Source organism: Heterocephalus glaber, unplaced genomic scaffold, assembly GCF_053883595.1.
Source record: "Heterocephalus glaber isolate CG9 unplaced genomic scaffold, H.glaber_assembly_v1.0 deba00001610, whole genome shotgun sequence".
NCBI lineage: Eukaryota > Metazoa > Chordata > Mammalia > Rodentia > Bathyergidae > Heterocephalus > Heterocephalus glaber.
The window spans coordinates 2,110,397-2,137,966 of NW_028258381.1; the positions used below are offsets into that span (position 1 = coordinate 2,110,397).

The window sequence follows — 27,570 nt, forward strand, 5'->3', positions numbered from 1 at the left end:
TGTCTCAGCAGTGCCAACTGTTCCGGAAACACTGGATCAAGCTTCTAGTACAGCAGCAGCTTACTTTGGATTTGTCCTTTCCCCCTTCTCTTGTAGAGTTTCAAGAACATCTTCTCCATTCAGGATCAACTGGACCTTCTTATTTTCATGATCAAAAGATACCAACATGTATTCCACCTATGGAAAATAAGACAGAAAGATTAACATTTTTCCAGTCCTGAGCTCAGTGTGACCTTTAGAGATAAAGTCAGGGAAACATGAACAGTCACATTTGCTTACACTACCACACACAGGAGGGTATGTTTGCATACTATGGAAACCCGCAGAGGCGGCCCATTCACAGTGGCCTTGTTTATGGACAAGAACACATTTTTTAATGCCTTGCTCCCCTGTTTATTCAACGTCCTACAGAAAGGTCAAAGTGTCCACTGTGACAAGCTCTACTTGACAGATGCATTTCGAAGCTAAGGTTCTATGAACTACAGTTGTAAACAAGTTCCATTTTAAACTTTATTTCCTCATTTAGTTTATCACAGGAAAGTGGTTTTCTGGAAATTCCACTTAAGAAAGATTACACTTGGTCGCAGATTGTTTAATAATTGTGCTTGCTACAAAAGTCCTACTTTTGATTTTCTTTTTTTGAAACAGGGTCTTGCTATGTAGTTCAGGCTGGCCTTGAACTCACTATGTAGCCCAGACTGGCCAAGAATTTAAAGCAATCCTCCTGCCTCAGTCTTCCAAGTGCTGGGATTATGGGAGTATGCCACCACAGCTGGCAAATGTCCTACTTTTGGAGAGTTAAACCATGCTTATAAACACAACTGTGTGAAGAAGTTCTTTATGGGTTCCTACTATTCAGTTTTGACACATCACAAATAATTTAAGACATTTTCACACTCTGAAACAGCACAAATTTATGATGCAGGGCATATTGGTGCATTTACAATGATACCTGGTGGAATTCTTCTAAGAATCAAGAGCTAAATACCAAAGCAAGTCCTTTCTGGACAGAGCACAACTAGAACTTGCTTTTTGTTTTCCCTGCAACTGCATACTTTAAATCATGCTGGGGGTATGAATAGAGAGGATTATGAATCAGTATGTATACTGACGTGGAAAGGTACAGAACTAGACTATTCAGGCAAATTCCTGAAAGTACTCTTTGCATAAGGCATCGTGACAATGACCATAAAGACATCCTGATATCTCATCTGGTTTTCAGCACTTACAAATAAGGGGCAGGCAACAGTATTCCCCCTATTTTCCTGACAGTTCACATGAAAACACAGATTCTCAGTCTTACACTGTAATGAAAGAGGGACTGGCCTGCAGCTAAGAATAATTAGAAAGAGGGGAAAAATGCTGGTAACCACAGAAAACAGTGGGGTAGATTTAAACAACAGTAAAAAATAAGCTTTGAATTCACTTTTATGAATCATCTTACTGATGAGGTCAGGTACTCATCAAAATTTTTTAGTTCAGGAAACAGTAAGAACTGGGCCAGTGCGGCAGGTGTGTGCTCTGTGCAGGCACTGCCCACAGTGTCAGTCTGGGCACACATGCTGCCAGACAGCACTCATGGAGCTCTGACACCTGATCAGCAAGGCCTGTGCAAAGGAGTGCTGTGCAGCCCCGGGATGGGTGGATGAAAACATGTTGTGTGTAGGAATCGAGTTTGTCTTTAAATGTGTGCAAACAGAAAAGCTGTGCCATGAACTCTTTGTTTATGGATCCTAATCTTCAAATCTATCACACAAAAGTAAATGTCATCACCCATTTTACAGATGTGCACAGAGGCTGAATCAGCTACCCAAGGCCACAAGAGTCAGGCTGTCTCACCTTTCTGCTAGGAGTACAAAGGACAATGAATGATTCTGGTAAGGTATGACAGGCTTTTTATAAAGTTGTGAGCCGTAAGGCAATGAAAGGCTACAGTACTGGCTAACAGTCTCTCAGGTGGATTATTCCTCTGGTAGGAAGCAGGGCAGATGCTCTAACACAGCAGCTGAGCCAATAGCTGCTCTCACAGTTAAACATACAGGCCATAGCTCACCTCTTAGGGCCACTGGGCTGGAGTCCCCATGATCCCTATGTGGCATTCCTAACTCTCAGTCCTTTAGCATTCTGTCATCTTCACTTCCTGGCTGCAACACAGCTGCCGCCATCTACCTTACAAGAGCTGTCTTCTCCCCCAGAGAAGTGCTTCCTTAAAGAAATAAGGAGATAGTTCCTAGCTTTGCATCCTTGGTCTATTTCCAACATAAGCAAGAACTTTTGTTGCAGTGAAACAGGGTAACTTGTAATAAATTTGTTGGTTTCCTGGAAGACTTGAAATCCTTAGTTTTCAAAATCACTCAGCCTCCAAGTAAGGATGAATAAGGCAAAAGGACGAGAAGCTCAAACTCATTCTGAGGTCCAGTATCAGCCAAGTAGATGACATTGAAAATGTTAACTAACTGGCTTCTCCTTAATTAAAAAATAATTACTCCATTATCTAATCAAGCAAATGAAACAAATGTATCAAAATATTTACCAAATGAAGGAGGAAAACAGACCTATTTTCTGATATGTCTAATTTCTTACTGGAAGCCTTAAGAAATTACCGAAAATTTTCAAACTCAAATTTATAGGACCAGGGATTTATTAGTTCAGTGGTGCCATGCCTACCTTGCAAGTGCAAGGTCCTGAGTTCGATCCCTGGTACTGCAAAAAAAAAAAAAAAAAAATTTCCGGCCTTCTGAAGTACTCTTCTGTGTAGTCACCCTACACTCTCCACATTAATCCTCAACCTGCTACCACTCTAACCTCTCATTTCTGTTATTTCACCCCCACCATCTCAACACATTTATGTTTATTCCCAACTCTAGTTCACACAAGCACTCAGTTAACTGAATCTTTAAAGCCAAACCAGAGCCTAAAATGAGTTTGGTTTTGAACCTAGAAAATGATTGATAACCCGAAGTGATTCAATAAAACAATGCTTTCCCAGTATAAAAAACCCAAAGCCACGATGAGCTCCCTGATACTGTCCCTATCCCTCATAAACAACTTCTCTGCATCCAGTGGAGATAAACAGACACAATCAAGAGACAATAATGACAGAAGATTCAGCGGGCCTTCTGTACCACATCGATCCCCAGGATTAAACACACAGTACTCCCCTTTATCCAAGGTTTTGCTTCTTACTGTTTTAGTTACCACAGATCAAAAATACTAACATTTGTCTTGACGCTTTTGAGAGAACAGACACGTAATTTTTATTTCAATAAGTATATTACTTATTGTTAATCTCTTACTGTGCCTAATTTATAAACGAGGATTTATTACTATAGATACACAGGTACAGGAAAAACAACGTATGCATAGGGTTTGGTACTACCCAGGTTTCGGGCATCCGCTGGGGGTCTTGGAACATATTCCAAGGAGAAAGGGGGTTACCTTATCAGCTTCCTAACTGAATAGGTAATAAGCTCAGAATTCCAGCAATATCCCTTATGTACATCTCAAATACATGCAATTGTGAAAGCATACACCCAAAGAGCACGGCAAATGCTCACTTTGCAGGCTGACCAATTCAATTTCAGGTAATTAACACACTACCTTGGAAGTAGCAAGCTCCATTCTCCACACTACACAGATGACAGCTCCCTAGAATGGACTTAGGAGCTTGCTACTCTGCAGTTGCCCTTTGAAATGGGGACAATGGATCCAATAAAAATAATGAACCTCTTTGCCAAATCACTCATGTTTTAAAAATATACCTTTTTGGGGGGTTTTTCTGGTACCGGGGATTGAACTCTGGTCCTTGTGCTTGCACAGCAGGCGGCGGAACCACTGAGCTAAATCCCCGGCCAATATACCGTTTTCTGAGAATTAAAATCCTTTACATCCCTGTTACTAAAAGGCTTCTCTCATTAGAATAAGTCACCAACATCTCTGAGCAGCTGACTTAAGGGCAAAAACACAATAAAAACTGAAAAAAAAAATTTTTTTAAATGGTTTGAAGGATATGAGAAAAGAAAGACATTATGTACTTATGTGTTACACAGTGTTGCTAGGAACAACCTGGACACGATAATCCTCCAGTCATTTAATGCAGGTTTGGACAAGGGTAATAAGGTGCTTAAGTTTATTTAAAAGTAGGCCAAAAAAAAATCTTAATAGAGGGTGATATAAGTACTGTACTCTATAATACTGAATATAGACTAGACATGGAGCAGAATGCTTGTGATTGTAAAGTTTAAAATAAAAGCTAACATTTAATTTTTTTAGGATTTATGTTAAATCTTTAAAGGGCATGAGTGCAAAATTTTTTAAAAATTGTTTTTTCTTAGTTTTATACATTTTGATATTCTTTCTTGAGGGTAAGGGCTTCCAGGAGCTTCGAGTATAGACAGGCATGTTATAAAACACTGACTTCTTTATTTCTACACCTGAGAGGTGAAAACTGCTTAATTAGGAAATATTCTAGTTCCATAAGACTCAGTATAGTTACGGCAGCTTCCCATTTGGAGACATTATACTTTGAGAAAGTTCTTCTGTCAGTTTACGTATAAATTAGAACAAGGAATTGCTCCACTCACAACTACACAAGCCCAGCATGTACGCGCCGAGGAGGAGGAGCCCATCACCAAGTCCCTGGTGGGCAGTATGCACCTGGCAGTGGGTGACCTGGGGTGAGTCCACACCCCAGGCCAGGTCAGGTCCAGGAGGCAGACAGTGACAGCTCTGCGTGCCTGCCAGGAGGGCTGTGGGGCAGGCAGGCAGGGTCTCGGCCACCCTCCTGAGGCCTAGGCTTCAGGGCCGGCCCTTCCACTCCACCCTTGGCTCTTTCCACAAATTACCCTACACAAGTCCATGGCTGTCCTGTGGGCCAAGGCTCTAAGGAATGTTGATGACTGATCAGTGCCCAAACACTGTCCCTGCCGTCTCTTCATGCTGCATGAAGCCCCGAGCTGAGCACGACGGGCATACTACGAAGGGCCCGGCAGATGTGGCTCCTGTTCTCAAGACCACTCCTACTGGAGACAGCCGACAACAGGGCATAGCTAAGTTACCTGCGTTGGCATGCAGAACGACCAACTAACCCCATGTAGGGAATCAAGCTTCCCAGAGGAAATCCACTTACATTTACACACCTTCCTAGAATATGGGCAAAAGCAAGGCTCCTCCAGGATGCCCGAGTACCCACTGCCCTCAGATCATGCCCCCATGTGCCACCACCTGGCCCCTCCAGGTTCTAAGCTCTTGCGGTCTAGGACCATGCCTTTGGCGCAAAGACCATTTCTTTACGCAGCATAATACTAACAAGCACTCTCGCCCATTGAGCGGGATGGAACCATTTCTGTATCTGGCATGATATCCAAACTTGGGGCACCCGCTAGCTACAAGTAATTCTACCTAGTTTTTAGGCATCCACAGTTACACAGGGAAGACCTGAATGCCAAGACCCAAAGAGCAGCTGTGTTTTAAATAGTGGAAAACTACATAAGAAACTGTAATTCAGCACTCATGTTTATAGCCACACAGTTTGTAATAGCTAAAATTTAGAAACAGCCCAATTGCCCATCAAGTGGAGACTGGATAAAGAAAAAAAAAATTTTTTTAAATAAAATGGAGTACTACTCAGCCATAAAGGATTAGAAACTAGAGACATAGCTAAATGGATGCACACTGAGGCGATACTATTAAGTGAAATAAATAGGACACACATATGTAAATACCGAATACTTTCTCTAGTGTGAGAAACTGAAAGTGTAAATAAGGACTAAAAGGTACAATAGATAATGTGAAATAGGAAGAAAAGGGCAAAGGGGAGGGGTAAGTGGGAGGGGTAGGGAAAAGGAAAGAAGGGAATGGAATTAATATGAGAAAATGGAAAAATGTAAGCAAAGTCTTTGTAAATAGGGAGAGGTAGGGCCTGCGATTATGTCAGTGGTTCCACCCACCTGCCTCGCAAGCACAAGGACCCGAGTTCAATCCCAGTACACACACAAAAAAAAATAGGGAGGGGTGGAGGGGTTGAAGGGAGGGCAGGGGAATGGGGAAAAAAATAAGAACCAAGATACATCATGTAAAGGTACAAGTTCCCAATGATGAATGTCATCATATTGTATACCTAAAATCTACCAATAAACTTAATGAATACAAAAAAAACCAAATTGTAATTCAGATGTAATAAAATTGGACATGGCTCCAAATATGGTTTGGGGGGACTCGGGTTAGATATATCGATCTGGTAATGCTACAAATATCACAAAACTGTTTTCATGGTCATATTGTGAGCAGTTTGGAGGGGCCAATAAGTATAAAATGGAAACTGCAATGTGCTTTTCTATGATATTTTATGTGCATACGGTGATATTTTAAATTGGTGACTGTTGATATATTAAATTGCCCTGTGTAATAAAAAGAAAGTGTTTTAGTTAAGTCTCAAGTTATAGCAAATTCTTAAAAATTTTCCTATATTTTGGGAGAACAGGCTTTCCTCCTATTTTAAAATGTCAATTCATACCACAGAATTACACATGATACGCTCTAGGGCAGTGCTGGCAAACTTATGCAATGCATGTTATTTGTTTTTCCTAAACTAAAACCTCAGTATTCAGGTTTGATTTTTTGTCTGCTGTTTTTTGTTTTTAATTTTTGAGACAGGGTCCCACTATGTATTTCAGGCTGGCTTGAACTCACTGTGTAGAACAGGCTGGCCTTGAACTTGAGGCAATCCTCCTGCCTCAACCTCCCATGCCAATATGCCTGGCTAGTGTTGGGTTTAATTGATATGTTGGCACTCTGCGATAAATAAGTGGGTTTTGGGTTGCACTTTGGTGCTCGGTCTCTATAAGGTTCACCATCACTGCTCTAAGGGAAGTTTAAATTTTTAGAAACCAAAATAAACATGCCTCTCCCTGACCTGGTCTTCTCTTGGCATGCTACGTTTGGAATTTAGCTTTCAGAGCAGACTGCTTTTTATTTATACTATATTAATCTCAATTTTCACACTGCATAAAAATCAATGATTTTTTCCCACACGACTGGGTGGAATAATAACTCATTATGTTGTCTCATAGAGAAAACACATTCTTAACATGCCTAGATTAGTGATATGAGACCCATGTGAAAAATTTCAAGTCTTTAAAAGAGAAATAAAATGGGAGTTGCAGGGGAACCTATAGTGAATCTCATAAAGAGAAAATGACATCCTTTATTAAAGAAACAAAAAAATCATGCTGTCCACTATGGTAGCCACTAGGCATGTGTGGTTAGATTTTAAAGTAATTAACAAAAATAAAATAATTCAATTTTCTAGTTCCTACTGGTCAGTGCAGAGTAGAACATATCCATTCATGTAAAAATTGTATCGAATAGCACTGAACTAAAACCCAAGAGAAACCACAACCTGGGAATTATTTTTACCAGACACACTAATGCTGGCACAAAGGAAATCCTTCGATATCAATCTGCCCTTTCATGCCTCACAGATGGCATGCGAAATTTACTCTCTGGGCTCTGCATTCACATGGGCTAATTCCTAAGAAATCCCTTGACTGCTCTGGATGTCTTCAAAGCCCATGCAGGCAGTCTGCTGTTATTTCTGAAACTTACCAGTCTTCTCAGACAACTTTGGAAAGGTAGCACTGCAAGGTACTAATGTGACATCTGTTGTGGTCCCCAAGATAACACAGGAACTTTGCAATTTGAAACCTTAATGAAAACCTCAGTCACCCTCATAAGGCTGCATGGGGCTCCCATTCAGGAAATTTACCTGGATGTCATAACAGATTTTCAACAGAGAGATTCTCTTACTTGAGACAGAATTTGAAAGATTCAGACACATTAATGAAACTCATTCCCTGCCATTTTGACACCACTGTAAAGGATGAAAAATCTCAAAGCTCTGGGCTTGGAGCTCCAAGTCTAGCCCCTCCCTGCAGAGCTGGGAAAAGGTCAGCTGCGGCTGCACAGTTCACAAGTGAAGTCAGCCTGATGTTCTTAGAAGGATCACAGGGTATGTGCCAGGGCACAGAACTCACTTGCCAGCAGGAGCTCAGCTGGAGAGGCTGCAGCCACCTTCCTCAGCCAGCTAGCAGTGGTCTTGTGGGTAGAGAAATTCATCAAGCATATTCAAAAGTGCCATTTTGAGCACACTGGCATTTCACTCAAGTTACTGGCCAGTTGGTAATGAAAAATGCTGAAGTAAGCATCGATGGTTCTAAGATTCATTCATTTTCATTTAAAAAAAAAAATCACTTCTAACCAAGCTATTGAACAAATGGACTTAAGAGATGTTTATAGAGTGTTCCACCCCATAAAATCAGAATACACATTCTTTTCAGCTGCACACGAGTCATTCTCCAAAATAGATCACATGCTAGCTCATAGGGCAAATCTAAGTAAATGTAAAAGAATTGAAGTTACCCCCTGTATATTATCAGGCCATAGTGCAATAAAATTGGAGATCAATAACATAAGAAACCGCAGAACACCCACAAACACATGGAAATTGAATAACACTCTCCTGAACAACCAATGGGTCACAGAGAAAATTAAAGAAGAAATTAGACAGTTTCTACAAGTAAATGATAATGCCAGTACAACATACAGGAATCTGTGGGACACAATGAAAGCAGTTCTACGTGGGAAATTCATAGCAGTGAATGCCCATATTAGGACAACAGAGAGAACTCAGTTAAATAACCTAATGCAGAACTTCAAGCTCCTAGAAAAAGAAGAGCATAACAAATGCAAAGCTCGTACAAGAAAGGAAATTATAAAGATCCGAGCAGAAATCAATGCAATGGAGACCAAGAGAACGATACAAAAAAAAAAAAAAAAAAAAATCAATGAATCGAAGATCTAGTTTTTTGAAAGAATAAATAAAATCGATAAACCTTTAGCCAACCTTATCAAAAAAAGGAAAGAAAAGGCTCAAATCCATGCAATTAAGAATGAAAAAGGTGAGGCTACAACAGGTCCAGTAGAAATTCAGAGGATCATCAATACCTACTTTGAGAAACTGTACTCTAATAAAATGGAAAACACAGAAGAAATGGACAGGTTCCTAGATACATACAAACTGCCAAAGTTAAATGAAGAATATATAGAAATTCTAAACGCCCCAATAACAATGAGTGAAACTGAAAATGTAATAAAAACTTTACCAGCAAAGAAAAGCCTAGGTCCTGATGGGTTCACTGCTGAATTCTACAAGACGTTTAAAGAAGAACTAATGCCGTTACTCTTTAAACTCATCAAGGAAATTGAAAGGGAAGCAAGGCTTCCAAATTCTTTCCTGGAAGCAAGTGTTACTTTGATTCCAAAACCAGGGAAAGACCCAACCCAAAAAGAGAACTACAGACCAATCTCCCTAATGAACATGGATGCAAAAATCCTCAACAAGATACTGGGGCAAACAGAATACAGAGGGTCATCAAGAAGATCATACACCCTGACCAAGTTGGATTTATCCCAGGGATGCAAGGATGGCTCAACACCCGTAAATCAATAAATGAAATACACTATATTAACAGAGTCAAGGACAAAAACCATATGATCATCTCAATAGATGCAGAAAAGGCATTTGACAAAATCCAGCACCCATTCATGATAAAACCGCTACAGAAAATTGGAATAGAAGGTCCTTATCTCAACCTGATTAAGGCTATCTATGAAAAACCAACAGCCGACATCATACTAAATGGTCAAAAACTGAAAACTTTCATGCTAAAATCAGGAACAAGACAAGGGTGCCCACTATCACCACTCCTGTTCAATATTGTTCTGGAAACATTAGCCATAGCAATTAGAAAAGAGAAAGAAATAAAAGGAATAAAGATAGGAAAGGAAGACGTGAAACTGTCATTATTTGCTGATGATATGATACTTTACATAGAAGACCCAAAAAACTCGGTCAAAAGCCTTCTAGACCTAATTGACAGATTTAAGAGAAGCTGGATATAAGGTCAACACTCAAAAGACAATAGCCTTCTTATACGCAAATAGCAGACCCATTGAGAGAGAAATTTGGGAAATAATTCCTTTTACAATAGCATCTAAAAAAATGAAATATCTAGGAATCAACCTAACAAAGGAAGCAAAAGGCCTCTACACTGAAAACTACAGCACTCTGAAGAAGGAGATCAAAGAAGATATAAGAAAATGGAAAGATATCCCTTGTTCCTGGCTAGGAAGAATCAATATAGTGAAAATGGCCATACTTCCAAAACTACTATATAGATTTAATGCAATGCCAATTGAAATTCCAACAATATACTTCACAGAACTAGAGAAAACAATCCAAAAATTCATTTGGAAGCAGAAGAAACCTACAATAGCAAAAGCAATTCTGGGCAACAGAGACATGGCTGGGGGTATCACAATCCCCAACTTGAAAATATACTCCATAAGCTACTGTGATAAAAACAGCATGGTGCTGGCAAAGAAACAGACCTGAGGATCAGTGGAATAGATTAGAAGGTGCAGAAACAACCCCAGACATAATCAGTCACCTCATCTTTGACAAAGGAGCCAATCGCCCTCGTTGGAGAAAAGATAGCCTGTTCAATAAATGGTGTTGGAAAAACTGGATTTCAACCTGCCAAAGATTAAAACTAGACCCATACCTATCACCTTGCACTAAACTAAGATCAAAGTGGATTAAAGAGCTAAATATCAAGACAGAAACAGTAAACTTGCTGGAAAATAAGTTAGGTAGAACTCTCAATGACATTGGCATAGGAAAAGACTTTATGAACAAAACTTCAGTAGCACGGGAACTAGCACAAAGAATCAACAACTGTGATCTCATCTTATTAAAAAGCTTCTGCACTGCAAGAGAAACTACCACCAACAGAGCTAAGAGACAACCTACAATATGGGAAGAAATTTTCAGCAGCTGTACCTCAGACAAAGAGAATATATAAAGACTATCTAGAATATATAAAGAATTGAAAAAAATCAGACCTCCCAAATTCAAAGACCCAATTCAAAAATGGCCATCTGAAATGAACAGACATTTCTCAGACAAAGAAGTAAAAACAGCAAATAAATACATGAAAAAATGTTCAACATCCCTGGTCATTCGAGAAATGCAGATGAAAATAACACTGAGATTCCACCTCACTCCACAAAGAATGGCTGCTATCAAGAAATCAACCAACAACAAATGCTGGCGCAGGTGTGGAGAGAAAGGAACCCTTCTCCATTGTTGGTGGCAGTGCAGACTGGTGCAACCACTGTGGAAATCTGTATGGAGATACCTCAGAGAACTAGGACTAGAGGTCCCATTTGACCCAGCTATTCCCCTACTGGGTTATCTTCCCCAAAGAATTAAAAGAATCATACCACAGTGATACATGTGCACCTACGTTTATAACGGCACAATTTGTAATAGCTAAGGATTGGGAACAGCCCAAGGTCCATCAACTGGAAACTGGATAAAGAAGATGTGGTTTTTTTATAAAATGGAGTACTACTCAGCCATAAAGAATGAGAAGCTAGAGTCATTTATAGCTATATGGATGCATATTGAGGCCATACTCTTAAGTGAAATAAATAGGACACACATGTGTAAATGCCGAATAGTATCTCTAGTGTGAGAAACTGAAAGTGTAAATAAGGATGAAAATGATTAAAACGAATAATTGATAATTTAAAATAGGAAAAGGTCCAAAGGTGGAGGGGAGGCAGGAGGGGAAGGGGAAAGGGAAGAAAGGAAAGGAAAAATTATGAGAAAGAAAGAAAAAAAAGGAAACAAAGTCTATGTAAATAGGGAAGGGTGGTGGAGGTGAAGGGCGCATAGGTAATAGGGAAAAAAAAATAAGAACTAAGATACATCATGTACAGGTACAAACACCCAATGATAAATGTAAATGAATTGTATACCTAAAATGTACCAATTAATATATAAATACAAAAAAAATCACTTCTGTAGTACCAGCATTCCTCCCTCTCTTCTTTCTTTTTTGCTTTCCACCCTCTGGTTGGAGCCTATTAAAACTGTCATGGGGTGGGGGGGCCCAGGGATTTAGCTCAGTGGTTCCGGTGCCTGCCTCTCAAGCACAAGGTCCCAAGTTCGATCCCCAGTACCAAAAAAAAAAAAAAACTGCCATGGGTTGGGGATTTAGTTCAGTGGTAGAGTCCTCAGCATCAACACCCACCTCCCCACCCCCCACCCCACCCCACCCCAAAGCAAACAAAAAAACAACAAACCAAAGTGTTCTGAGCGCCTTTCTTCTGCCTATGTGGGTGACCTCTGTGGCCAAGCAGAGCAGGGTGCAGGCAATCAGATCAAGTATTGGCTACTTTTCAGTGCTTCAGTGTTTTCTTCGGTAAAATGAAGGCAATACCTACAATACTGAGGGGCGTTACATCAAATCATGCATGTAAAGAGCCTAACATTATTAAGCACAGTACCACTCAAAGATCAGGGTTTGGTTTAATTTAATTGCTCTAGGGCAGTGATACACTGAGGCAGAAAACTTTAAGTGTTTTCTCAAAGGCTGGTTCCAACTTTAGTGGGCCATGGTGGGTTGTGACCAACACTATTAAACTTTTTTAAAGAAGTAGAGTAAGATATGAGAATGTCTCTCATGGAAAGTTAAGTCCTATTTCACAAAAATGTTGTTTGCAAGGCATTTGTTTTAGGTGGTCTGTCTTGGGCACAAAAGACAGTTACTAATATGGAAACCGAGCACCCACCCACAGACCCAGGGCTCCTCCCCTTTCAGATCAGTCTCCTCTCCTGGACCGACACTCCTCCCCAGCAATGCCAGGGCCCATCTTCTCAGCCTCCTCATTCCACCTGCCTCACCTTTCTGGCCTTTTTCGGTTCCTCAGGTAATCACTTCACAGGGCCTCTGAAGGGCTTCTGTTCTTCTGCCCGGAAAATTTCCCCTCAGCCTTCAGACAGCTTGCTGCTCAAGTGCTACCTCTTCCGAGAAACCTTTTCAGACCATAAGGTGATGCCCCTCTCTGGCCTCCCCAAGGAGCCACCCACACCAGTACCAAACGTAACACAGGTCCTACTCTGCACTGCCAGGAAGGCTGGCTCAGTCAGGGCCTCACTGGAAAGTATGCGCTCTTGAACAGTTTTTACATATTTGTGGGTGAGAATTTTTCTAAAATTTACTATATCTTCTTTTGCTACCAATAAGACAATACTAATACTTTCAATTTTTATTAGGGCTTTAGACTTCATTAGTCATTTCATTTCTTTAACTAGAAATACAGCAAAACAAAAGACCCTTAGGGGTATATGGGGTGGTCATATCTACATGTTTTTGTTTTTTGTTCTTGCAGCTGCTCTTCCAGATTGGCCTCTCTTTCTTCTGCCTAATTTGTATCTTGAAGTTCATCCTGAGCTGACACACTGGATAACCAAGTTACAGGACCTATGTATAAAGGAAGTGATCTGGGAAGTGCCTGAGACAGCTTCCAGGAGCACACTGCATGAACTCTGTGCTTAGAAGACTTCTGCTTACTTCCTAGTTCTTACTGTATTTGAGTAGCAGAGTCAACACATCACAACCCCTAGGTCTGCCACCTCCACCAGGCCCAGCTCATCAGGGCCCTGGAAAAGTGTTCTCCATAGTAACAAAGTTTCCACACCTGGTCTGCTAAACAGGTCAGCCTTTAGAGAGGGAAGCTGAGGAAGCACATACACGAGACCTCTTCCCATTTGTCCTAGGGTTGGTTACTTCTCAGAACATATACTTCAGGAGGGTGTTTTTCTGTTGTTGTGAGCTTTCTAGTGTTTCTAGCAGGTAACTTGCTGCAATCCCTAACTCTTTCAAGCACTTTAGAGAAGTGCCAGCCAGTTTTTACAGGTACTAAAAGACCTTTCCTATCTCTGTGAAACTGGAAACCCTAACTCATAACTTCTGTGGCTGATCCAAACAGGGCCGAATCATACCCCAGATTTTCAACAGCTTCCAGGAAAGGGGTCTTGGAACCTCTCACGTGAGGGCTTTGTTGTAATTCTGTTAAATTAGCATTTAGTTCAAAAAGAAAGGAGTTAATTGAAGCCAAAGAACCAAAATAAAATAATCTGGCAGGAAGAGAACAAAGACAACAATGGTTCTTCGTGAATATTTATGTAATCAGGACATCTGTTTTGGGGGATCTTCTGTAATCTTATTCTGGAAATTAGTTCAACTATCAAATCCTGGCCACAACAGACACAAAAACCCCAGAATACCGGAAGGCCTCTAGAGAGTATACAACAGAGTAGAAGCATGGCCATAGGAACTCTGAGAACAGGCCAGTCCAGATGGCCAAGTTTCCTGGTTACCCATAAAGATGTGTAAAAAATAAACTGTTCAGTCTGGGGGTATAGCTCCGCGGTGGAGTGGTTGCCTAGCACGTGCAAAGCCCTGGGTTCTATACCAGGCAACGTAAATAAAGGTAACAATAACAAAACAAAAAATAAAACTTGGCTAGACTTGAGGTTTATTACATGCTTCTTATCTTTTTACACAACATGTGAGAAACATAGGTTTAAGTGGAGATTCAGGGCCATCATTCTAACATACTCAACCCACTACATTCAGTTTCACATACAACAGGGCCAGGCACTCACTAGTGGCCATGGATACACTACCTAAATTTATGACCCTAAACTATATGCACTCCCCTATTTCTGTCTAAAAATTACAATCAGGATTTCAAGGACCATTTGAGCCATAAAAACACGCATAACCTTGTGACATTTATTTTGCTAGAAACCCAATTTTACTCTTCCAAGTCCTTGATACATTCAAGACAATACTGCTGCCAGAGCCCGAAGTGCCTGCCTGACTGGAAAGGCCATGGCTTCACTCTGTTTTCATCTTTCCCTGCTTCTCAAAAGCTTGCCACCATTCTTCCCACACACAAGAGTCCTACTACCTCCACGCAATCAGACTGCCCCCGTTCCAAATGTCAGCAAGGACATGCATGAAGTAGAACTGGTGTGTATCCTGCTGGTGAGAATGTAAAATGGTAGAACCACTTTGGAAAAACGTGGTACTTTCCTTAAAAAGTTACACGCACACCACTGTAAGTAATAACCAAGATAAAGCAAAGCATAAGCCCATACAAAGATCTGTAGACTAATGCTCAAATAAATTTTAGCTGTAATGGCTAAAAACACAAATGGTGAACAAACCGTAGTATATCAACAGAATAGAGTATTACTCAGCAGTTAAAAGAAGTAAACTGCTGATATACACAATATGGGTGAATCTCCAAAGATTTATACCAAGTTAAGTCAGACTAATCCCGGTACCAAAAAAAAAAAAAAAGTCAAACTAAGTTGGATATGGTGGTGCACACCTGTAGTCCCAGCTACTTGGGAGACTGAGGCAGGAGGATCCCTTGAGCCTAAGAGTTTGAGGCCAACCTGGGCAACACAATGAGATCCTGTTTCTTTAAAAAAAAAAAATTAGACCAAAACGATACCCTGAAGCCGGGTGTGGTGACGCATGCCTGTTAATCCCAGCACTCAGGAGGCTGAGGCAGGAGGATCACTATGAGTTCGAGGCCAGCCTGGACTACATAGTGAGCTCAAGGCCAGCCTGAACTACATGGTAAGACCCTGTCTCAAAAAATGCAAAAATAATAATAAATTTTTAAAAACCCCAAAACCAAAACTATAGCCTGTAAGATTTCCTAGATATAAAGGTCTAGGAGACAAAAACTAAGCTATAGTGACAAAAAGCAGAACAGTGTTCACCTGGGGTGGGGAAAGGGGAGAATTACAAAGGAGTAGAAAACATTTTTTGTAGATAACAGATACATGGTGATAATTTTGCAGATTATACATATATCCAAATTTATCAGGGGCTGCAGATGTGGCTCAGTAACATGTGTGAGGCCTTGGGCTTAATCCCTGGTTAAAAAAAAAAAAAAAAAAAAAAGAACAAAAATCTTATCTAATTGCACATTTAATCTGTCCATTATATTCCAATAAAGCTGTTAAAATGTTAAAAAAAAAAACCTACACTTGGTTTATATCCTTAACATACAAACAGAATACTAATTAGCAAGGTCACTAGGGTATAGCTCCTCCAATAACAGCAGGAATGTAACGCCTCACAGGCAGTTTCCTAACTTTAACAATATATTCAGATGCCTGCATGTGTTCAAAAGCATGAAGTCTGATGTTAGAGACTCAGTAGTACTGGGCTGTCTCTTCTCAGGGTAGGAGTCTTTAGCTCAGTCTGTGCTTCAAAGTGGAACTATAGCGTACCAGAAAGAAACGTACTTGCTAATACTTCTTTTTCTCTTCCTTTCTTCTTTCTTCTTTTCTGCCTCCCACATGACAGGCAGGCAGGCAAGCCCACTGAGCTACATGTCAGTCTGGCCGCCAGCTCTTCTGAATACAGGAAGGCACTCAGATGGAGAGATTCGACAGTTATACGATAATCACAGAAATTGATTCATAAATCCAGAAAGATTTTTTTTTGGTACTGGGGCTTGAACTCAGGACTTTGTGCTTTCGAGGCAGGCGCAGTGCTACTGACTTTAATCCCCAGCCCAGAAAGATTTTTCTAGAAGGGCCAAGTGTGCAGTAGTAATAAACCATTTTCTTCCACTCTTACCCTTAACTCATACTTTTAAAGCAGTTACTACTTACCCAGAATTATATAATGACTTCTACAAACTGGTTGTTTAGACCACCAAAACGCACATAAACCTGCCCACATTCTCCAACAATATTTCTCCTCTTTCTTCCTCTGTTACACTCTTCTCTTGCCTGAACCCCTCTTCATCTACTTAATAACTACCTTTTTTTTTTTTGGCACCACAATGAGGCTTGAACTCTGGACCTTCCCACCAAGCTACATTCTCAGTCCTTTTAAAATTTTGAGACAGGTTCTCACTAAGTTGCCTAGGCTGGGACTGAATTTTCAATTCTCCTGCCTCAGCCTCCTAGAGTGCTAGGACTCCTAGAGTGTGTGACCACACATTCTTTCAGGCAGTTTCCCAAAGGTGGTATCTAAAGTACTTAAAATGCTCCTCTTATCCCCCCCGCCCCAACATCTGCCAAAGGAACTTGTGGGGTGTGATGGAAATGGTCCATAAATGTTTTGTATTTATATACACAGCACACTTAAGTCACTGAACTGTGCATTTTAAATAGATGTATATTAATTTTGTGCATAACACATTAATATTGTATGTAAATTATAATTCAATGAAATTGGTTTAAAACAAAAATCCACACAAAACACAAAAAGAACAGAAGAAACCAAAACACACACATACAAAGAAACAAAACAAAAGACAAATGAGATGAACACCAGAAGCAGTAGACTACCTCACCTTCAAGGCAAGCCTAAAATTGAAGAATTAATTCTTGGTAGGCACACAGGGTCAGTATCTGGCTCCCTCGCTTTCAAAGGAGGAATCTTTTGGCTAAGAAGGGAACTTTGGAAAAAAAATCACCAGGAAGCTCTAATCACATCTAACTCTTTTTGCCCTCTGATTTCATCATTTAAATTCTGGTCAATAATCCTAAGTGAAATAAACAGACACACATGTTCAAATATCTCATGGTTTCTCTGTGTGAGAAACCAAAATGTATAATAGATATTATGAAACAAAAAGAAAATGTTCAAATGAGGAGAATGGGGGGGGGTAAGGAAAAGAAAATAGGAGGAAAAATGGAAACAAAGCTTTTGTAAATAAGGAGAGAAGTGGGGTTCAAGGGAGGGGAGGAAAAGGGGAAAAAAAGGAATCAATATATATCATGTACAAATACAAATTCTCTATGATGAATGTTATTATGTATCTAAAATGTACCAATAAACTTTATTAAAGTAAATTCAGGTCAATAAATACTGCTATCAATGTCTAGTGACAGCTAAAAGAGAAAGATGTGATAACTTTGCTTTTGCCTCAAACAGCACACAATTACAATAACTTTCAGAGGAACCTGAGTCTCTGTGATGACTGTTAAGAATTTGTGGGCAATATCTTATTCTAAGTCAAATAATGCATTTTAATACAATTTAGGTTTTGAAATGCAATTTAAAATTTCACTTAAAATTACTAAACTCATTATAACATCTGATTAGTTAACTGGGAAAAAACCCTACTCATATTCAGTGCCTCATTCTCCAGTGAACAGGGCTATTAAATGAGATGTACTGGATATATTTAAATTTCCAAGTAAACAGTTAAGCTATCATTAATGAGTCCTAATAACACTCATAAACCATTTCACTAAAAGGATCTAATTTAATCTCAATATAATACAATAAGGAAAGTAAAATTGTCCCCATTTTATAGCTGACAAAACTGAAGTTGAGAGAATAAGCAATTTATCCAGAGCCACTCAGAACTTTCAAGCAGACTAAATTGACTATGTTTTTCGTCTGTTCTAGATTATAACTCAGAGCTGTATACTCAGAATCATAAGCTTATTAGTTAAGTTGTACATCTTCTCAACAGTTAAGCATTTTAGATCATAACACAGGCAAAGCTAAAGTTCAGACTCAACTGACAAACCAGCCCTTTGTAAACTCAATTGCAGCTTTATTTTATCCATAACACTCTCATAAATATGAAGACACTCTCAAAGTTCACAGGAACTTTTCTGCTAATTAGAGGACAATTTATCTTCTTACCTTTAAGGAACATTGCACTTGGGCCAGGGATTTAGCTCAGTGGCACTGCGCCTGCCTCGCAAGCCCAAGGTCCTGAGTTTGATCCTTGATAACCAAAAAAAGAAAAGAAACACTGCACTGGCTTAAAAAATTTGAAAACTAATGTTTTCTTTTAAGTGCAGTTTTTTTACACCTCCACAACCTGTACAGTTTGAATGCTGCAAAGGGAGATGTGACGAAATGTCAGACTTATAAATAATTCAAAATTCAAAACTTATACAATGTATTTAAGAAATGTAGTCACAGATTTCAATTATGATGATACCTCCACCATGAAGTACCCAGAAAAGGCTTGGAAACCTCACGAGTGATACTCATCACCACATCTGCATCATAGACTACTTTCCTGGATCACCCTTTCAATGTGCACATTCAAGTTACAAACAAAACATGCATCTGCAGACTGGGGGATGGGGGTGGGGGGTGGGTGCAAGGACAGTGCTGTGCTTACTTCTCTGCACCCCAGCAGGCAGCAGAGCACCCAAGAGTAACATCCATCCTGCTCCCCTCTCCCATCATCCCCTGGTACAGGGGCGAAACAAGCAATTTCAGAACTTCTATTTCTCATACAACACGGTAAGTGGTACCTAGAGTTGGACTTGTCATATTAAAGGTGAAGCAGACACCTGTGGGGTGACCTGGGAATCTGCCTACTTAGTTTAAGGTTCTCACAGGAAGTATTTTTGCATTGCCCTGAAGCCAGCATACATAGGCCTTTACGGTACAACCCATGCTACCAAAGAGAGGGGCACCTCCAGGTGGACTTCAGAGTTAACATATCCTCCTGGTTTGTGCCGCTGCCTGCCTCAAAAGCTCAAGGTCCGGAGTTCAATCCCTGGTACCAAAAAAAAAAACCCCAAACCATATCCTGGTTTGACTTAATTGAAATATATATATTATTGTAGAAGTTGGAAGGGATACGACAAAGTCCAGCCCTCTCATTTTCAAATCAAGAAAATTGTGGCCCATGATCACATAGGCAGTTCAGCAGACCTTGGACTGGAACATAAACTGAACTCTAATGCAGGGTTCTTTCTGTTGTGAAGGTACAAATACTGTCCTCGTCTGTAAGGCTGAGCGTTTCTAAGCGCAGGCTCCCTTCCAACATACCTATGACCAGTGTTAAGGTTTTGTTGCTGTTTACAACAGGTCGTTGGCCTTGTAAGCACAACATCTTACCCTGAAAATATCACTCGTTATCAAGCCCATGCAGTCCAGCACATCACACCCAAGCCACTCCTCTGCCCAACACAGGCATTCTCCATCTCCAGGGCCACCCCACTCCCCACACCCTTCTCACTTTTATCTACCCATCCTGCTGGTCAGTTATTTCCCGAGCTTCTGCATTCAGGCAAGCTGACTTGCTGCCAGGCCGGCTAGGACCCATATATTCAGTATATTTGATTGTGAGTTCCTACTGTGTGCAGGTGTTTGTGCCAACCTTGGGCTCCTCTCCACAAGGGTCACTTCATCAAGGAAGCCCTGCATAACATCTTGGAGATTCTGGCCTTCAAGCTCCTTTAACTGTGAATCCCATTAAGGAACAGTTTACCTTTACACATCCCTTTCAACTACTCTCAAATAAATAACTCACATGTTTAACAGAAAAGTCTTACTATGTATGATAAACTGATATTCTTCATTCAATTTCATTTCATTTTCAAAAAGCCCTGTTTGACAAAGAGATTGGCACTCCAATGTCAAGCACCAAGGTGTGGAAACTGTACATGCTCATCCATGGAAAAATGGGTAGAGGGAATGCAGTATATACAACCAATGGAATATTACTTGCCCTTAAAAGAAATCCTGCCATGTGTGATAACCTGAATTTTACACTATGTAAAATAAATCTTTCACAACAGGACAAATACTGTATTCTTTCATCTCGCAGGAGCTACCTAAAATATTTAAACTCCTAAAAAAATTTTTTTTAACTCCTAGGACCAGGGTGTAGGACAGTGGTGGCCAGGGCTGGGGTGAGGGGGAAATAAAGAGTTGCTAATCAGGGGCTGGGGATTTAGCTCAGTGGTTCCACTGCCTGCCTTGCAAGTGAAAGGACCCGAGCTTGATCCCCCGTACCAAAAAGAAAGAAAAGATAAGTCCTTTGGGCCTGAGATTTAGCTCAGTGGTTTCACCGCGTGCTGCGCAAGCGAAAGGACCAAAGTTCGATCCCCAGTGCCACAAAAAACAAAAACACACCATTTTGGGCCGGGGATTTAGCTCAGCGGTTGCGCCTGCCTCGCCAGCGAAAAGTCCCAATTTTGATCCCCGGTACCAAAAAAAAAAAGGGTTGGTAATCAATGACCACAAAGTTTTAATTATGAAAGATGAACAAATTCCAGAGACATGTATAACCCTGTTTCTGTAGTTAACAATACTGTACTGCACACTTCAAAATGCAGATCTTATGGTTAAGTATTCTTACCTACAAAAAAAGTCCCCAATGGAATCCTCTATTTCTCAACCCACTAATGGATCATGAATTGTAGTTCAAAACAGCATGTTCTACCTAACAAGAGGGAGGTGACTGGGATGAGGCTAGAGTAGGCAGAGGTGTCAGTAAACACGGGGGGTGAGCTAAGGACCAACAGCCAGGTGGAGGCTGCAGGCCCACTAAGGTGCTATTCAGGATCAGGAGCAGGGGCAGCCATCAGGGGCAGCCATGGAGATCTTAACCTTTGCCCTTCTGTCAGGTTGTCTATTTCCAACTGTCAACATTTGAAGGCAGGAATGGTATTCCTGAAAAATTTACATTCTGCCCAGAGCCATGACTGAAGCAGAATTGAATACAGTAAGTGAGCAGATTTTTTCATCTAAGGTAACTTTTTACCTTAAACTTTCTGTTATCAGTAAACCCCAAACTCTGAAGGATGCTAATTTGTTGGATGGTGGGGGACAAAGGAAGGTGTGAGAAAGAAAAGAATCTAAGGGGAGAAAACAGATAGGAAAACCCTAAAATGATGGTAAAAGAGGAAGCATCAAGTCAAGTTTTTAAAAAATCTTATTTGTAGCTTTGTATTTCATTTATGATACAATATTTAGAACATGAAATTTAAAGATGCAGTCTCAAAAAACAGTGAAGTTTCACAGGACGTCTGTGACACATTTTTATGTAAGACCAGTGCCACCCACTGAGTTCTGATGCTCAACAGTTCTGCTAAGTATTACCTTTTCAGGAAGCACTGTTACCTGGCTGAAGTGCTGGACCCAATTTCTCCCCTTATAAAAGCATAAAACAAGTGCAACCCTTGTATTATCACTTTTTCCATCTCCCTTGATCTTTTGGGGAGGGGAGGCAAACCTATTACTATTAACCCTGTCTCCAGGAGAGTCTGTGCAAGTGGAAACATTGGGCTGCACTCTTGGTTCTTTTATCGTGTTTACTCAACAACTGCAAATTGCTTTAAATAGGTAGTTGTAGCTATATATGGTGATCATGTCTGCAACCCAGCACTCTGGGAGGCTGAGGCAGGAGGTTCTTAAGTTTGAGCCGTCTGGGCAACTCAGTGAGACCCTGCCTGCTTCAATAAAAAAGAAGAAAAAATATCTTTTAAAAAGGGGTTGGAGACGTACCTCAGAGCAAAAGGCCCTGAGTTCCAAGTAAAGAGTAGGGGGATCAGTTTTAAGTGCTCTTCTTGCCCACAGGAGAAACACTTTTCAAAAGGACACTAGGGGCTCAGGGAGGGTCCTGCATGAAGATCTGTGGGAGGTGGGGGGGTTTCTCTAGAGATCTCTGTACTAGAATGTGCTGTCTCCACTGATGCAGTTCTACCCGGGACAGTGCCTTTTTTTGGTAGTCCTAATTAAAAGTCAAAAAACAAAACTTTAATGCCACAAGTACTGTACCAGATACCCACCCTACCAGGCACATGGCCCTAGGGAAACAGGTGCACAAAAAGGAAGCGTCCCTATCCACCTCGGCTAACGCTTCCCCCTTCGGTGAGACAGCACACACCAATGGATCGGTGCATGTCTGGTGCACCGAGGCAACGAACTCCAGATGAAAACCGAAGAACTGTCACCACATGCTGTGCGTTTCTTTTCTGTCCAATGTGTGACGGGCCATTTTGATAGAAAAGTCAATTCCTGGCCATTACACTTATCTAATTTAAAACAACACAACTCCTTCAGCTGTACAAGAACGGCCTACCGACCTTCGCAACTGAAAACCTTTTCGCTAGGTGTGCTGCACTGGCAAAGCAGCACTCTCTTGGAGTCCTCACAACACTGACCACAATTAGATCGATTACAGGCCTGGCAAACCACTAAGGGCAAATGCAAAAACACGAAAATCAGAGACAGACTTCTCTAGAAATTAATCAATTATATGTACGGAACACCAATCTACTTTTTTTTAATAGGAAGAGGGGACACAAAAGACTTCATCCAAGTTCTCATCCCGCTGCTTTCAAGACCACTGGGACAGACAAAGCTTCCACACCGTGAGCGGAGCGCTCACCTCCGGCAGAGCACCGCGCCACTGAAGTTCGGGCGGCTGCGGGCCCGCACATCCTCACTCCGAAGGTGCGGGCGTCCTTACAGCTACACGGGACAAGGAAACTTTCTCCCCCCTTAGAAAAACTGAATAGTGATTTATTAGTTTCAATTTACAAAGTTTAAGGGAGGGCACCTAGAAGAAGGTAGAGAAGTTTGAAAGGAGACACCTGGCTGAGGAAGACTGCAGCACACGCCCCACAGACCCATCTCCGAAAGCGAGGGGCCCCGAGCAGAACCCGGCCCGGCCCCACGAGGCCAGAGCACCGCGGCCGGACCGGGTGGCGGCTCCCGCCCGGCGGCGCGCTCACCTCGTCGCCCCACTTGAGCACGTCCTTCTGCCGGTCCTTGACGGCGTGGTAGATGTGCAGGAACTGCAGGATGCCGTGCCGCCGCACGTGGTCAGCGTGGCGCCGGGTCTCCTCCCAGCTCAGCGGCGAGCCCTGGGACAGAAGCCCCATGGCCCCGCTCGACAGCGCTCAGCCTTCAGTCGCTCCGACACGGGCGACACGCCGCCGGGTGACTGACCGGCCGGCGCGGCGGGCGGGACAGGGCGGAGGCGGGGCCCTGGAGGCTCCCGGCCCAGCGGCCGCGCCCTCGCCTGCTACTCCCGCACCGAGGCGGCTGCGGACCCCGGGCCCGGCGAAGCGGCGGCCCCGCTTCCCCGCGCTGGTGTCGCCTACTGGCTTCTTCCTACTTGTGACCAAAGGCTGCGCCGCAGCCACCGAGCATGCCCAGTACCGCATCCGCCGACCCGCTGCTCCTCCGCAAGATCCGGCGCTCCGCATCTTATGGGCCACGGTCGGGGGCGGAGAAAGAGGCGGGGAGGAGGCGGGGCGGAGGCGGAGGGGGGGGCTGGCCCAGAATCCTTGGCGCGTAGGGCCTGCGGGCGTGGTGGGGGCGGGGACTCGCTGGGGCGGGGCGGGGCGAAGCAAGGGAGGGGCTGCTCATTAAGAAATATGGTGGGGAAAATAGGTTTTTCAAAATAAAGAGATAATCCCAGTTGGGAAAAAAGGTGATTACTTGAACTAGTTAAGAACCTACCAGATTACTTTTTAGGCGGAAAAGGTCCTATTTATAAAGGCAGGGTGAGAGCAGCACGAAGTGTGAAAAGCACTAATTCGTGAGACAGGTAAAACATTCAACTCTACAGTCCACCATTTATTTGTTTCTTTTGCTTTTGTTTTTGGTACGGGGGATCGAACTCGGGACCTTGCTCTTGCAAGGCAGGCGGTGGAACCACTGAGCTAAATACCCAGCCCTTACAGTCCACCATTTATTTACTGACTGCGAGACATTTTTCCTATATGAAAATAAATTAGTCCAATCGTTTATTGGTGTTATAAGGATTATACAGTGTAAATGTGCAAAGAGTTCATGGCCAATAAATTAACCTGGTTATTAAGAGTTGATTCATCCACAAGGTTTTGGACAAAAGCATCATATTTGTATAGCCTCTAAACTGGTACTATGTTCTCTGGGTGGTGCAGACACCATTCAAGGCAACAGAAGGGGCTTTGTGAAATTTTCCAGATAGGCCACAGTAGGAGCCTTCACCAAAAGTTTGTCTGCCATCCAAACTTAAGATTCATCCAAGACCTCAACGGGCTAGGGGGAAGATGACAGCAATTGTGTTACACAGGCACTGTGGCCAAGGATTGTGTTTATTATGCTCCCTTTCTTCAAACTGGATATAACATCTGATAAACTCTTACTGATTGCTGCATGAGTTTTTGATAGTAGTCTTTACCCACCACTTTTCTGCTGGGGGTGCCTAGGAACACAGATATGGAAGGTCTGGCTGTGGCTGTTTGTGTGCGGGGGAGCCCGTGTGTATGGCCGGAGATGTGCTGAGCTCAGAAGATGTTTCAATCCCTAGCACACAGCTAGAGGTTCATGCCTATAAACCCAGTTACTCCAGAGGCCGAGACAAGAGGACCACTATTTCAAAATCAGCCTGGACAGTTTAGGGAGATTCTGTCTCAAGATTAAAAAAAAAAAAAAAAAAAGTGGGGCTGGGAATCTGGTGCAGCCACCCCTCATCGTGTCATCTTGCCTAACACGTGTGGCCCTGGCTCTCTGCTTTTCTGCTTGGAATTCCCACCTGACACACTCCTGCTCACCCTCTGAGTCCCAGTCACCCTCGCTGTATTTTGGTTGAATTCGTACACGCCCCTCTATATGATAGGATCGTTTTAAAACACACTTGATAGTGACTTCTTTAGGAATAGAGACGACGTCTGCTTTTTTGTACATTTATCTCTGGAAAAGTGCTTGGTGTAGAGTAAGTGCTTAATAAATGTTAGCTTCCCTGTAGAAAGCAGATAGTGGGAAGGGGAGAGAGTGTTTCCCTTGCAGATAAGGCATCCAAAGAGCATTTGGTTAATTGCATAATCTCACATTTCATAGACCTGCATTGTCCAACACAATAGCCACCAACTACGAGTGGCTCTTAAGCTTTTTCAAAGTGAATAACATGACTAAAAACCTGATTATTTATCTCTATTAACTGACCTGGATATAAACTTGAAGTGTTATTCCATTCGGTAATCAAAAAACTTTTAAGTAAATTTGGAACAAGTTGGGAATGTGACTCCACTGAATTTTCAACTGTCGATTTTATGAAATCCAAATGCAAATGAAGTTATTTCCAAAGCAAATTTAGTAGTCCAGGTGTATATGTAATACACACATCAGATTCAAATCAGTACAAAAAAGAATGTAAATATCTCATTAGAAGTGTTGTATCTCAGATATATTGAATTAAATTAAGATCAGTATATTTAATTTCCCTGCTTCCTTTTAGTTCTTAAACGTGGCCACATACGGCTTTAAGGTTACATACATGGCTCACACCGCACTTTGTGGATACAGCTACTTTACATTCTGCAAAGCGGACCTCCCCACACCACGGTGGGGCCTGCATGGCGAGGCCCAGCCCCGGCTCGGTTCCGTTCTGTCCTGGGCATCCTGCCGCCTGCGTAGCTCCTGCCCGGGTTGCAGCTCACATTCGCACGGGGCCTCCCCACCCAATCCAGGAGTCTCGGGGCTTGGGACCACCCCAATCTCCATGGGGCACGCGCGTGGTCAGCAGACTGTGCCCTCCTGGGGCACAGGCAGGTCTTTCCCAATCACACGCCGCGGTTCCTGAGCGATGACTCGAGGTGCGACTCGCCGCGGCCAAGACCCGCTACCCTGCGGGTAGCCGCGCACACCCTCTCCAGCCGCCACAAAAACTCGGACTGCGGAGCGCACGGCCTGGGGCGCACGGCCACAGAGCGCATGCGCAGCGGAGGCGGGAGGAAGCGCACGCCACACCGTTGTTGTGGTCTGGACCCCGCCGCGTGACGCGCCGGTGCCGCCTCACCGTGACTCAGCACTCCTCGGCGGACGGGCGAGGGGGCTCTAGTGGTGTGTCCCAGCGGCCCCTGTATCCCGGGTCCCGCCTGAGGCGGCGCCAGAGGCCCCCTGGACCAGGCCCTTCGCGGGCCAGAGGTGCCTTGGCCCTGTGTCCCGGCGCGGCCCTCAGTGGGTCGGGCAGCGAACTGCTGACCGTGGCCGCAGAGCGGACCGGGTCTTCGCAGAGCGATGCTCCTGGGGCTGCTGCACGGCCGGCCCGGCCCCTAGGGGCTCCTTCAGCGCAGCCCTCGGGCGGGAGATGCTGTGGCCTTGGGTGAAAAGACCCTTGATTTGTAGGAAATTATTTCTTCACTTCAGTGCACAGGATAGTGAAGTATCAAAGACGTAGAAGGGATTTTCTCCCTGCGGGTAAATGAATTATACTTGGAATTTGATAATACTCAAGAAGGTCCCCAGTGGCTTACAAGAGGAGAGCAAGTCTAAAGGACAGGTTTTCATTCCAGGTCAGAGAATAACTCACGGTGTCAGAGCAAGGCAAGTTGTGTTTACCATCAGTAGATCCTTTCCTCAGCACCTGTGCAAATGGGAGCCGGGAGACGATCTGTCTGAATGGCCCAGTGTCAGTACTGTGTACGGAGTTGAAAACATGCTTGTCCTTTGTATTGTGTAGTATTTCTAATACAGGCTGTTGAGATGTGTTGTTGTCATTTTAAATTTAAAAAACGCAAAGTAGCTCTTTTGTCTTGCTTTTTAAACTGATTTTTGGTTAATGGGTTTTTGATAAAGTTGCTCATTTTCTTTTTTATTATTTATTTACTGGCTTTTTGAGATAAGGGCTCCCTACTTAGTTCAGGCTGACCTTGAACTCACTATTGTAAGACCCAGGGCCTTACCAAACGCTCCGAGGAGCTGACTGCAGCAGAGAACACCCGGGAGGGAACACACCGGACAAGTTGGAAAAGTAAAACAGACCTTTATTAGTCTGACCAGATGGCGCCCTCCAAGCAAACAAGCTTAGAGAGGGCCCCGAGCTCAGGGTGTTGGAAGGTTTTATAGGGGCTGCAGG

The 27,570-nt window shown here is 42.6% G+C and overlaps 1 protein-coding gene across 5 annotated transcripts in view; it reads right to left on the reverse strand.

Annotated features, from left to right (window-relative positions):
* Gclc (glutamate-cysteine ligase catalytic subunit) overlaps positions 1–23,911 on the reverse strand; it is a 44,895-nt gene extending 20,984 nt beyond the window's left edge. For 2 of the 5 annotated variants that reach the window (XM_087195737.1, XM_087195736.1), the window contains exons 1-3: positions 23,456–23,739; positions 2,668–2,703; positions 65–177 (exon numbers count right to left, since the gene is read on the reverse strand). In XM_087195737.1, the coding sequence (XP_087051863.1) occupies positions 65–177; positions 2,668–2,703; positions 23,456–23,605 (299 nt within the window). In that variant the 5' untranslated portion in view covers positions 23,606–23,739. Of the gene's footprint in view, positions 1–64; positions 178–2,667; positions 2,704–12,210; positions 12,369–23,455 lie in introns of those variants that run through there. The other 3 variants (XM_013067083.3, NM_001303306.1, XM_087195738.1) reach the window with 3 other exon arrangements.
* Between the last annotated feature and the right edge of the window lie 3,659 nt (positions 23,912–27,570).